Raw genomic sequence first — 13,410 nt, 5'->3', positions numbered from 1 at the left:
GAAGTCAGGAACCTGGGTCTGGGCTGAAGGCCAAGGGTGGGGTGGGCGAGGGCACCTCTGGTCACGGAACCTGACTGCCCGTGTCCCTAGGGCCACTGCTCGGCCCCTCCCACTGGTCAGGGGACACGCCCCCCCCCCCCCCAACTGGGGAGTCTCCAAAAATGTCAGAGACCTCTTCTCTCCCCATGGCTCCCCTGCTCCAACCAGGGTTGCTGGGAGGTGGACTGACACAGCTTTGGCGGTCCCTAACTCACCAGCCGTGAGCCAAAGGCTTGGTTGGCAGGTGGAAGGGAAGAAGGAGTTCTGACCCGGGAGGGATGCCAGGCCTGCGTTAAGGACCCAGGACATTGAAAGCAGCAGACTGGACCTCTAGTCTCCATCTTTAGGCTTGGTCCCCAAGGTGCAAATGTTCATCTCCAGACCTTCCTCTCTGTCCCCAGATGTTTGTCGTCCTCCCCAGGCCGTGTGCTGGGCTCTGGGGGCAGGAACAGCTTAGACACAGTGCCTGTCCTATGTGAGGGAGGGTGGCCAGGACAGAGGGACAGACCCCAAGTAGAAAGACCCCAGGTAGACTGTCCTGAAGTGCCACAGGAGATGCTCAGGGAAGATTTTTGTGTCCCGTTCGAGGTAAGGAAGGGCTCTGTGTCTGCCGACCAATCCTGTGGGCCCTTCAGCTATGATGGGGGCGGGGGGGCCCTTGGACCACAGGACAGTGGGGACGAGATCAGAGCTGCCCTGTTCTGCCCAACAAGGTGGAAATAGCTCAAGTTTCCTCTACAGGGCCGTTGGAGGGAGGTGGAGAGGCCATCTGGTGGGTCCACTGGGGAGAAGTGGGGACAGGTGTGCAATGCCCAGGGCGGGGCCTTTAGAGTTGACCTGTTCAGGATTCTACCCTAGAACCCCACGATGCTGCTCAAAGGTATTTCCCCGAGAGAAGACAGCTCGAGGGTCCCGCAGAAGACACGGGAAGGACTCACGTTCATGGCCATCTTATCCATGACAGCCCCAGGCTGAGCACAGCACAGGGGGCCCTGCACGGGCCAAGGGAGAAGGAGATCGTGGCAAGCCAGGCACAGAGGCTGTATTCTGTGACATTCCATCCAGATAAAGGTCAGAAGCAGGCAAGACTCACTGTCAGGACAGAGGTTGTCCATGGTGGGGGGCAGGGACTGGACCGGGGCACGAGGAAGCCAGCTCGGGGCTGGGAATGTTCTAGACCTTGGCCTGGGGGAGGGTTACCCAGGTGTAAGCATGTGTAGAAATCCTTCCAGCTGTACAGTTAAGACGTGTGTGTTTTACTGCCTGAGAAAGGGTCCGTGTTTACTTGTAAGCGTCCAAGGAGTCTGCACTGATCAGCATCACAGACGTAGAGGCCAGCAGGCGGAGGCCCTGCCCTGACAGGAGCTGGTCCCCACCCCCCAACCCCCCGCCCTCCTCACCCATCGGCCGGCTGCCCGTGTCGGGAAGAGTGTGTGGGGTCCAGCAGGGGAAGGGGGGAAAGTCATACAGAAGATAGGAGGTTGGTGGGGGTCTTTCTGGGGTTGGCTAGGGCAGGGGACCCCAGTGAGCCGAGGCCAGGGCCCCCTGAGTTAGAGGAGTGGAGGAGGGGGTGATGGGGAGCACTGCCGGGAGGGGCGTTGGCGCGGGAAGGGTGTGCGGGAGCTCTCTGTGCAGGAGTCGGGCCCAGACTGGGGAGCTGCCCCCACGTCCGGTCCCCCAGGACTCCTGGTTCCTGTCAGCCCGGCCTGGGCCTGTGCCGAGCTGGAGCAGGGAGGCGGTGGCGCCAGAAGCCACAGCAGGTTTACGTTCCGGCTGCCGCCGCGCTGCTCTCAAGCCAAGTCCCTGCCTCACACGACATCTTTGACCCTTCGGAGCCCGGAGAGGCCCCGTCAGGGCCCTTTGAGCCGGGGTCTCCTTGCAGTCATGCTCTCCCCGCAGCCTTGGGCTGTCCCTGCTTGAGACCTGAGACTGGCGCCTTCACCCGCACTTCCTGGCCCCATCCCCACTTCTTCAAGGCCAACCTGGGGCCACCTCTTCCGGGAAGCCCACCAGGAACACCTCTACCCTCCATAGGAAGGCTGTGCTTTTGGTTGCTCCCGGACCCAAGGCTGTGCACTCCCTGCCTGCAGCTTTCAACACCAGAAGCTCCTGGTTTCTCAGTTGTCTTGCCATGCCTCAGTTTCCCACTTTGGGGAGGCGGAAAAGTAGTTTTCACCCACAGGGGTGGAGGCTGAGGGGGTTAACAGAAAGGGGCCTCTGAGCTCCCTGCTGGCAGCCACCCTTTGCTGCTATTGGGATCCCCATGCACACAGGGCACCTGAGGGACACTTGTCACCGGCCCTGTGCCTGCCTCTGCTCACCTTGACTTCTGCCCAAGACCATTCTTGGCCACCTGGGGATGCCCAGAGAGGCCTGCAAGCTGTTGTACCCCCATCAGCAAGGAGTCCCTGGGGACAATTGGGGAGGGACAATATTCTCCTTCCCTCTGCCCCTCCCTAAGTCCAGGGGTCAGGATGTTCCCCCTTTTCCTGTCTTTCCCCGTTCTGACTTCCGGTCTCTCTCTGCTTCTGTCTTTCTCCCCCTAGTTCTCTCTGTCTTTCTCTCTGAGGGAGGTCTCTTCTCGGTCCCCTCAGGGAGGTGGGGGCCGTGCAAGGAGGGGGCAGCTCCATGGAGGGGACCCGGGGTGACAAGGGCCGGCCCTCACGCAGCCGGGGCTCACTCTGAGGTTTCCTCAGTCAGGAATGGGGGATGACAGAGAATGGCCCTCGTGTGCTCAGCATGAGAAGGTGCCTCCCGAGGTTTGGTGACCTCAGCCCGCTCTGATGAGTGGGACAGCCACTCTCTGGGGCGCACTTTATATATTAGGCAAGTGAGGCCCAGAGAGACAGAGTTACTTGCCCAGAACCACACAGCAAATCCTATCGGAGCGGCGGATTCAGGTTTTGAACCCAGCGTCGTTTCTCCAGGACCCACCCTCTTCATTGTGGGCCTTGGTTTTATTTTTTATTTTTTAAAGAGTTTATTTATTTATTTGAGAGACAGAAATCACAAGTAGGCAGAGAGGCAGGCAGAGAGAGAGGAGGAAGCAGGTTCCCTGCTGAGCAGAGAGCCTGATGCGGGGCTCGATCCCAGAACCCTGAGATCATGACCTGAGCCGAAGGCAGAGGCTTAACCCACTGCTGCCACCCAGCCCAGAGCCTGCTAGGGCTCCCGGTGGCCCCGAGTTCAGTCCAGGGTCCTGCGCCCAGAATTTCCGGGGGTGCAGCTGGGCCTCTCTAACCTTTGTGTGGGGGCTGTCCTCACCTCCTTCAGCACAACTGCGGAACTGCCTCGCAGTTCCCTGCTCCTTCCTCTGACCCACTTTCTGTGATATGCCTTCATGGTAATACCTTAGCGCCCCTTCCCCCCCCCCCCGGCCTGTCACCTCCTAGTGGACTGGACAGGCACCAGCAGTCACAGCCTCAGGGGGGAGGATGGTAGGGCGTCACCAAAAGGCCTTTCTTCTGGGCAGCGACAGTTGTCTCCAAGCGACAGTGGGCTTGGGGCCTCCAACTCAGGAAAATGCACAAGTGCACATGGTCTGGTTGGGGCAAAAAATAAAAAAAGAAAAAAGAAAAGAAAACCCCCAAATGTAAAAAGATCACAAAAGTTTACTTAAATTTCTTCTAAATGTCATACCATGTCAGCGTCCCTTACTGTTACATTTAGTGTTTTAAAGCATGTCCCTGAGCACGAAAACAATTTGTAGGTCACATTTTCTCACTTGGGAAAAATTCCCAAGATTCCCAAGAATGCGTGATGTTTGTAGAAAAATCCAGGCCAGCAGCAAGTCACAGCAGTGATTGGTACCCAAATGGTTTCCAGAAGCTAAGTTATAACATCGTTTTCAAACGTTCCTATGACCAAAATACACACACGAAATTGGGGTATATCTGCATTTTTAAAAAATACTTTATTTATTTATTTAACAGAGAGAGAGAGAGAGATCACAAGTAGGCAGAGAAGCAGGCAGAGAGAGAGGGGGAAGCAGGCTCCCCGCCGAGCAGAGAGCCCGATGCGGGACTCGATCCCAGGACCCTGAGATCATGACCTGAGCTGAAGGCAAAGGCTTAACCCACTGAGCCACCCAGGCGCCCCCATCCAAATGAGTTTTTAAGGAAACGGCTCAGCAGTGAGAAGTACATTCACACCGTTGTGCAACACACCTCCAGAACTTTCTCATCTTGCGAAACTGAAACTCTCTACCCACCAAACAACAAGTTGTCTGCCTCTCCTCCCATCTCCAGCCCCGGCAGCCACCATCCTACTTTCTAATTCTAAGATCCTGACGACTAGGTCTCCCATGTACAAGGAAGCATGCAGTGTTTGCCTTGTTGCGACTGGTTTATTTCACGGAGCGTGATGGCTTCAGGCTTCATTCATGTTGTAGCACATGACGGGATTTCCTCCTTTTCTTTTCTTGGTTTTTTTTTTTTTTCCAGTAAACACTAACATCCATTTTGGGGCTTGAACTCAGGATCCTGAGATCAAGAGTCACATGCTCTACCGACTCAGCCAGCCAGGCACCCCCAGGAGTCCCGTCTTTTGCAGGGCAAGATAATATTGCATTGCGCGATTGTGAACGTGTCCGCGTGTATCCTATTATCTTTGTCCATTCGCCCGTTGATGGGCATTAAGGTTGCTTCTAAATCTTGGCTATTGTGAGTAACACAGCCGTGAACATGGCAGTGCAGATATCTTTTCAAGACCCTATTTTTAGGGACGCCTGGGTGGCTCAGTTGGTTGGACGACTGCCTTCCGGCTCAGGTCATGGTCCCAGAGTCCCGGGATCGACTCCCACATCGGGCTTCCTGTTCCATGGGGAGTCGGCTTCTCTCTCTGACCTTCTCCTCGCTCATGCTCTCTCTCACGTCTCTCTCTTAAATAAGTAAATAAAATCTTAAAAAAGTATATTAAAAAAAAAAAGACCCTGTTTGTAGGGGCACCTGGGTGGCTCAGTGGCTTAAAGCCTCTGCCTTCGGCTCAGGTCATGATGGTCCTGGGATGGAGCCCCACATTGGGCTCTTTGCTCCGCAGGGGGCCTGCTTCTTCCTCTCTCTCTGCCTGCCTCTCTGCCTGCTTGTGATAAAATCTTAAAAAAAAAAAAAAAGAACTGGAAACAGGGTCTTTTTTTTTTTTTAAGACTTTATTTATTTATTTGACAGAAAGAGACGCAGTGAGAGAGGGAACACAAGCAGGGGGTAGTGGGAGAAGGAGAAGCAGGCTTCCTGCAGATTAGGAACCCTGATGCGGGGCTCGATCCCAGGACCCTGAGATCATGACCTGAGCCAAAGGCAGATGCTTAATGACTGAGCCACCCAGGCACCCCTATTTTTAAATTTTTGAGGAGACTAGTATGGGTGCATTTTAATCCATTTTGTTCCAGTTTTCTTTTCTTTTTTTCTTTAACTATTTTTTAAAATTATTTTTTAAATTTATTTTTAAATTTAAAAAAAATTTATTTATTTGACAGACAGAGATAACAAGTAGGCAGAGAGGCAGGCAGAGACAGAAGGAGGAAGCAGGCTCCCTGCTGAGCAGAGAGCCCCACTTGGGGCTTGATCCTAGTATCTTGGGATTATGACCTAAGCCGAAGGCAGAGGCTTTAACCCACTGAGCCACCCAGGCTCCCTTTTTTTTTTTTTTTTTTTTTAAGATTTTATTTATTTATTTGACATAGAGAGATCACAGGTAGGCAGAGAGATGGGGCGGGGGGAGCAGGCTCCCTGCTGAACAGAGAACCCGATGTGGGGCTCGATCCCAGGACTCTGGGATCATGACCTGAGCCGAAGGCAGAGGCTTAAACTACTGAGCCCCCCAGTCACCCATTGTTCCAGTTTTCTTGAGATACGATCGACTTAGAACTTTGTGTTAGTGTTAGGTGTACAATATGACGATCTGATATATGTGTAAACCTCACGTAATTATTATTTTTTTGGGATGTCCACTTTTAAGATCTACTCTCTTACGACCTTACAAACTCACAGCCCGGTACTGTTAACTTCAGTGAGGACGGTGTGTATGACCTCTGAGCCCCGACCTAGGATAGCACACAAGGGGCTCATCCTTGTCCAAGGCTCCTGCCCCATCCCTGCGGGAGCTGGAGGGGGAGCTGGTCCTGCTGCCCCTTCCCAGGCTCCCCAGAAGCTGGAAGACCCAGACCCTGTAACTCCCAACACGTTCTTCTTCCAACCTGACATGCCAGCTGTGAATTGGAACTCAAAACCTGCCCCCGTCTTGGCTTGTCTGAGCCCGGGGCACTTCGGACTGGCGGGGGTCAGGATCGCACCCTGTATTTTCCGCTGCTTTGCTATAATGGTGAGTACCACCCACGCTGGATTCTTTTGTCTCGTGTTAATCACTATTATATGCACGTTTTCATCTGATTCAAAAGAAATTAAAACATTTTTGTGCGTCCCTAAAAATACGTGGGCGGAGACCGTCCATTCAACTGAGCCAGTGGGCTGGGGGCACAGTACGTTTAGGGTGGGCAGGAGACCCCCCTGCTAACACTTCAGAACGTCAGCCTTGTGTATTCCCAGCACCCACGTCCACCCACGTCACTCCCCTGCTCCAAACCCTGCCCAGGAAACCATCAGAGCTCTCCCCACAGTCGAGGCCGTCCATCAGCCCCTTCCTATCTGCTTTCCCAGTCTCCCGGACCCTCGCTTCCTACTCTGCCCTCTTGGATGTTTCCAGAACATTCCAGGCTTCCTCGCACCTCCGCACCTGGGCTCAGGCTGCTCCCCGCATGGAGAGCATTGCCTTCCCACCTGCGACCACATAGCGGACACACCTCCTCGTCCTCCCTGACCTGGCTCAAACGCCACTTTCTCTGTGAGATCTCCTGAGCACCCCCTTACTCTCCCCCCCACCCCCGGTACTCCTCATTCATTTCTCGGCTCTAGCACTTACCCACCCCTCTATGCCCATTTCTTTCCTTGGACTGTGAACCCCTCGAGGGCAGGGACCAGGGCCTTGCACACAGCAGGCGCTCAATGAGTGCTGAGTCCATAAGCAGGTGGCTGAGGAAAGGACCGAGTGAACCAGGAGGATAAGAAACAAGGGCCCCAACAGACACATGAAAAAGTGCTCCATATCACTGGGCATCAGGGAAATACAAATCAAAACCACAATGAGGTATCACCTCACACCAGTCAGAATGGCTAAAATCAACAAGTCAGGAAATGACAGATGCTGGCGAGGATGCGGAGAAAGGGGAGCCCTCCTACACTGTTGGTGGGAATGCAAGCTGGTGCAGCCACTCTGGAAAACAGCATGGAGGTTCCTCAAAATGTTGAAAATAGAACTGCCCTATGACCCAGCAATAGCACTACTGGGTATTTACCCTAAAGATACAAACGTAATGATCCAAAGGGGCACGTGCACCCGAATGTTTATAGCAGCAATGTCCACAATAGCCAAACTATGGAAAGAACCTAGATGTCCATCAACAGATGAATGGATCAAGAAGATGTGGTATATATACACAATGGAATACTATGCAGCCATCAAAAGAAATGAAATCTTGCCATTTGCGACAACATGGATGGAACTAGAGCGTATCATGCTTAGCGAAATAAATCAAGCGGAGAAAGACAACTATCATATGATCTCCCTGATATGAGGAAGTGGTGATGCAACATGGGGGCTTAAGTGGGTAGGAGAAGAATCAATGAAACAAGATGGAATTGGGAGGGAGACAAACCATAAGTAACTCTTTTTTTTTTTTAGATTTAACAGTTTATTATGATTTATAAGTGTCATTTTAAAAACATCAGTCCATTAAACCATGTAGAAATAAGTATGCAAAAAGTCTGCAAAACAAAACATACTTTAAACATGTTTGAGTAGAGGGATTATCTGAGATTCCAGATTTTTCAGTCACTCAGTTATTATGCTATGGCTGCCAAGTAATCCTTAACTTCAGTCGGAGTGAGCCTCCTGAATCCGGCTTCATTGCAGATTCCAACCTCTATGTTGTCTTCTGTCATCTGTCCTTCAAAGCTTTCCTTTAGGGTTAATATGGCTGTATGAATAGCATCTTCAAGTTCCAGGTCTTCATTGTATCTTTTCTCGAGGAAAGTCTTCCCATTCACATAGTTCTTTCCCATTGCTGTGGCTTTCCAGGCAAAGTAAGCTCCAGACGGATCGGACTGAAATAAATATGGTCGCCCCTCATTCTAACCACAAATTAGTAGGGAAACTCCAAATGGACGAACGCCACCTGACTGAGTGTATTCTTGCATCACTGAAGCGACTCTCTGCACCAGCTGAGCTGTGGGGATGGGTTCTTGGTAAACGAGATAGTATTGCTGAGCTAGTTTCCGGGCTCTGTGCACCAGCACTCTGTAATCTGGGCCCATGCCACTATACACCAGGCCTATATGCTTGGTAATTGGTTCCACTTTGTGTACACTTCGCTCATCATACAGAATGGATTTCTGTTTCTTCTCAGTTGCTAATACCACACCATTTGCAGCTTTAATTCCTACTGAAGGGGCTCCTCCAGCTACAGCAGCCAAGGCATATTCTATCTGGACAAGTTTACCAGATGGGCTGAACGTAGTCAGCGAGAAGCTGTAACCGCGCTCCGCCATCTTTACCTGGAGTGCCCCATAAGTAACTCTTAATCTCACAAAACAAACTGAGGGTTGCTGGGGGGAGGAAGGTTGGGAGAAGGGGGTGGGATTATGGACATTGGGGAGGGTATGTGCTTTGGTGAGTGCTGTGAAGTGTGTAAACCTGGTGATTCACAGACCTGTACCCCTGGGGATAAAAATATATGTTTATAAAAAATAAAAAATTAATTAAAAAAAAAAGAAAAGAAACAAGGGCCCCACAAAGGAGTCTGTTGTGCCGTCCTCCACAGAGGAAGGGTCTGGACCCTGGGGGATGGAGCCAGGGCTGGGCTCCCCTCACGGCCCTGCCCTCTGACTCACCCCTCCCTAGAGACTGGTTTCTGGGAACACGCTGACAGCTTGGCTGGCCTCCCTGGCTGAATCCTCTCTGTTGGCCACGGTCTTCCCGGGGAGTCTCAGTGCTCAGCGGCAGTGCTCCCAGGGTGCATGGCCAAGACCGAGGCAGTGGTGGCTGGGAGGTTGGGGGGGCAGTGCTCATGTGTCTGCGGCAGGGACCATAGGTGGGGAGGGGGGCAGAATGGCAGGGCAGAAGGCAGAGCTGGAGGCCAGCCAGCTGTAGCCCCCACAGAGCCTCTGCCTTCCTGCAAAGTGGGGCTCACTGCTGGATGCCAAGCCCCCCCCCCCCCGAGATGCCATGGGAAGCTCAGGGGAAAGGGAGTGACGGCACCTGAACCCCCTTCCTCTATCCAGGGTTGTCCTCCCTCTCCCCTGCCCCATCTTCGGAGGTAGGGCCCTCCCAGCGCAGGTGCCGATGGCGCTGTCACTGGCCTTCTCAGCCCTGCATTGATGGGGCAGGGCCGGGGGGATGCCACAGAGAGGTACTTGTGACAGCAATACCCCTGCGTCCGGTGTCGGCCTGAAATAAGGGGTCTGTGGTTAGGGCCAGAACCAGGGGTGTCCTGACAAAGCCACTTTTGGCATTTGCTTTGAGGCGTTGTTCTTGGCTGGGTACACCCTTTGGGCCTGGTTCTTGTCCTCCCGGAGAATCTGTGACACACTCCATAGCCTTCTAAAGAATCCCTTTCTGTTTAAATTAGTCAGAGCTGGTTTCTGTTGCTTGGAACCAGAAACCAGAGCAGCGTGGCCCAAAAAAGCTAAGGGGGTTGTGGGTGGCATCATTAAAGGTCTAGTGCCCGGACAAAAGGAGGGTTTGGTCTGTTCGTGTTTGCTCTGTGCAGCACAGCACAGCAGGGAGGCTCAACCCTTCTCCAGAAGCCACACTCCAGAAAGGCCTGTGATAAACTGGAGGCTTTCTAGGGACAATGACCAGGTCAGCATAGGATCTAGAACTCATGGCAGGAGAAGGAAGCCTGGCTTGGAGCTGAGTAGGCAGAAGGCTCTGGAGAGAACAGCTATGGTTTAGGCTCCAAAAGTCCACTCTGGTAGCTTAGTGGGGTAGGGGGCGGTGGCAGGCCTGGCTCACAGCTAGAATAGTTTGAAGATGGACAGAGCCACCTCGGGAGGAGGTGAGCTCCCCAGTTTTGGAGGTAAACAAGGCTGGATCCTGAAGTGGACAAAAGAGCCCAGCCTGGGCTTCCCTGGCTCTGCTTGAGGGTGTGGGTCTCCAGGGTAGGAGAGAGATCAGCCTGCGTCACCCCCAAACATCAGACTTGGCAGAAGCTCTGTGGTCCACCACTCACCAACCAGGTCTCCATAACAGCCCACAGTGTGGGGGAGGCAGGGAGTGAGACCCCATCTACCAAGAAGCCAACAAAGCCGCTTCTCACTCTCCAGGTGACCCGGGGGTTGGGACGCGCCTGAAGAATGGCAAGGCAGAGGGGGCAAATCTCAGTGACCATGAAGACTGAAGATGTCCCTGATAAACTACCTAAAGACATAGCCTTGGGTACCCTGAGAAACAATCATTTTCCCATGGATGATGCAGATAAAGATCACAGATTGATAACGGGGCATGCTGGGGACAACAAGGGGGAGGCAGCACGCTCCTGGAGGTCCTGTGTCCTCAGAACCACCACCGTGGCCAGAAACCTGCATCCTGTGTAGGCAGATCTTCTGACCCAGGGATTCCGCTTCTAGGAATTTATCCTTGGCTGCATTTGCTTACATACGAAATGATGTGTGAGCCAGGCTATTGTCTGGTGAAAGGAACAGCCCATCCACGCACGGCAGAGCTGTGGAAGGGATGGGGGTGCATCCCCGCACTGGAAAATGGGGCAGTTTGGCAGAGAATGAGAATCTGTTTAATGTATAAATATGTACGGCTTTCCAAGATAAAGTAAGAGAAACTGTAAGCAGAACCCGTTAGCCATTATTTGCATGTAAAAGGCAGACCCATATGTCTGCTCTCGCTCTGTAGTCAGAGAATGTCTCCAGCAGGCTGTGTGAGGAATGGGGCGTGTGGGTGCCTTGGGGGAGGGAATGTGTGTGACTGGGAGAGATGAGAGACTGACTTTTTATCGAAAACGTTTATTTACTTTTTACTTTTATTGTATATATAAAGTGGGCTCTAGCACCCAGTGTAGGGCTTGAACTCACAACCCTGAGATGACGCATTGGGGTGCCTGGGTGGCTCAGTGGGTTAATCCTCTGCCTTTTGGCTCAGGTCATGATCTCAGGGTCCTGGGATCGAGCCCCGCATCGGGCTCTCTGCTCAGTGGGGAACCTGCTTCCCCATCTCTGTCTGCCTACCTCTCTGCCTTCTTGTGATCTTTGTCTGTCAAATAAATAAAATCTTAAAAAAAAAAAAAGGAGTTGCATACTTTACCAACTGAGTCAGCCAAATGCTCTGAAAGCATCCTTTAATTTTTAAAAATTTATTATTTTTTTAAAGATTTATTTGTTTGAGAGAAAGACAGAGACAGTGGCAGAGGGAGAGAATCTCACGCAGACTCCCCACTGAGCAGGGAGCTCACGTGGGGCTCCACCATCCCTGAGATTATGACCTGAGCCGAAACCAAGAGTCGGAGGCTCAACCAACTGATCCACCCAGGTGTCCCTATTTTTATTTTTATTTTTAAAGATTTTTTTTTACGTATTTGAAAGAGAGTGAGAGAGTGCACGAACCGGGGGTGGGGGGGCAGAGGGAGGGGAAGAAGCAGACTCCCCACTGAGCAGGGGACCCCTCCCATGTAGGGATCAATCCCAAGACCCCAGGATCACGACCTGAGCAGAAGGCACACTCTTAACTGACTGAGCCACCTAGGCACCCCCAAAAGCATCTTTTAAAAGTAACATCTAGGGGCGCCTCAGTGGGTTAAGGCCTCTGCCTTTGGCTCAGGTCATGGTCCTAGGGTCCTGGGATCTAGCCCCGCATCGGGCTCTCTGCTCCACAGGGAACCCGCTTCCCCTCCTCTCTCTCTGTCTGCCTCTGCCTACTTGTGATCTCTGTCTGTCGAGTAAATAAATAAAAACTCTTAAAAAAAAATAAAAGTAACCTCTGGGGTGCCTGGGTGGCTAAGTCATTAAGCTTCTGCTTTCAGCTCAGGTCATGATCCCAGCATCCTGGGATCGAGCCCCACATCAGGCTCCCTGCTTGGCGGGAAGCCTGCTTCTCCCTCTCCCACTCCCCCTGCTTGTGTTCCCTCTCTTGCTGTGTCTCTGTCAAATAAATAAATAAAATCTAAAACAAAAAAACAAAAAACAAAAAACAAAAAACCGAAGGTGGAGCTCGAACTCACAATCCCCAGACCAAGAGTCACATGCTGAGCCAGCCAGGCACACTTTTTTTTTTTTTAAATTTTATTTATTTATTTATTTGACAGAGAGAGATCACAGTAGACAGAGAGGCAGGCAGAGAGAGAGAGAGGGAAGCAGGCTCCCTGCTGAGCAGAGAGCCCGATGCGGGACTCGATCCCAGGACCCTGAGATCATGACCTGAGCCGAAGGCAGCGGCTTAACCCACTGAGCCACCCAGGTGCCCCCACACTTTTTTTTTTTTTAAGTAACCATTGAAAACATGGTAAACATTCAACATCTTTTGCATTTAGCCAAGTGTGCATGTGTTGTATACATAACAAAACAGGAAAAGAAAACAAAGTAAGAGAAAAATAGAACCAGTGCTAGGCACCTACACATACAGTGTTTCCTGGATGTCCCTGGCAGGTACCACTGCTCCCTCTTTGCAGGTGATGAAATGGATTCAGCTCACAGAAGATCAGAAAGCCACTCGGAGTGAGTGACTGGCAAGGGAGTGGAGAAGCTGGGTCTGGGACCCAAGTGTGCAGTGATGTTTGGGGCAGTGCCCTCTGGGGCAGACAGATGCCTAGGGCCAGCTGTGGCTGGGCCGGCCCCAGGACTGTGACCTCTCCATCTGGGAGAAAACCACGAAGGGGTTGCTTCTAGAAACCCAGCTCTGGACTCTGAGTCTGGGAGAAGAATGGTGCCCCTCACGGAAAGGCCCGTGCTCATGGAGTAGCAGGGAGGCCAAGCCTAGCTCTGACCGCGCCGAACGGGTGACCTCTAGCCAGTGATTTTCCCTCTGTGAACCTGAGCGCCTCATCCAAATTCCCACGGCTGGGGAGGCAGGAGGCCTAAGTGAGGTGACAACTGAGAAAGACCCCTCCTCCTCCGGGGCAGGTTCCCCAAAATAAACCCGATCTTTCAAACTCAAAAGCGCGGTCCCCAAAACTCTGAACTGCCCTGACTCTCGATGCCTCCTTCTGGGTCCAGCTGGCTCTGACACAAACAGACATACTGTTTGCTAAGTGCGTGCGATTGTGCATTCATTCATCTTACACCCACGCGGGGTGTCCCACGCGCCAGGCTCAGG

At 52.4% G+C, this 13,410-nt stretch overlaps 1 protein-coding gene across 1 annotated transcript; it reads right to left on the bottom strand.

The window, feature by feature from the left end:
- Window positions 1-7,855: 7,855 nt before the first annotated feature.
- LOC131819827 (proteasome subunit alpha type-2-like) lies at window positions 7,856-8,658 on the bottom strand. The gene is given in 1 exon segment (XM_059155205.1): window positions 7,856-8,658. A coding segment is annotated over 1 exon segment (705 nt). The 5' UTR covers window positions 8,640-8,658; the 3' UTR covers window positions 7,856-7,934.
- Between the last annotated feature and the right edge of the window lie 4,752 nt (window positions 8,659-13,410).

Source organism: Mustela lutreola, chromosome 17 (assembly GCF_030435805.1).
Source record: "Mustela lutreola isolate mMusLut2 chromosome 17, mMusLut2.pri, whole genome shotgun sequence".
NCBI lineage: Eukaryota > Metazoa > Chordata > Mammalia > Carnivora > Mustelidae > Mustela > Mustela lutreola.
Note: the sequence above shows the minus strand (reverse complement) of the source record. Positions and strands in the feature narration are given on the sequence as shown.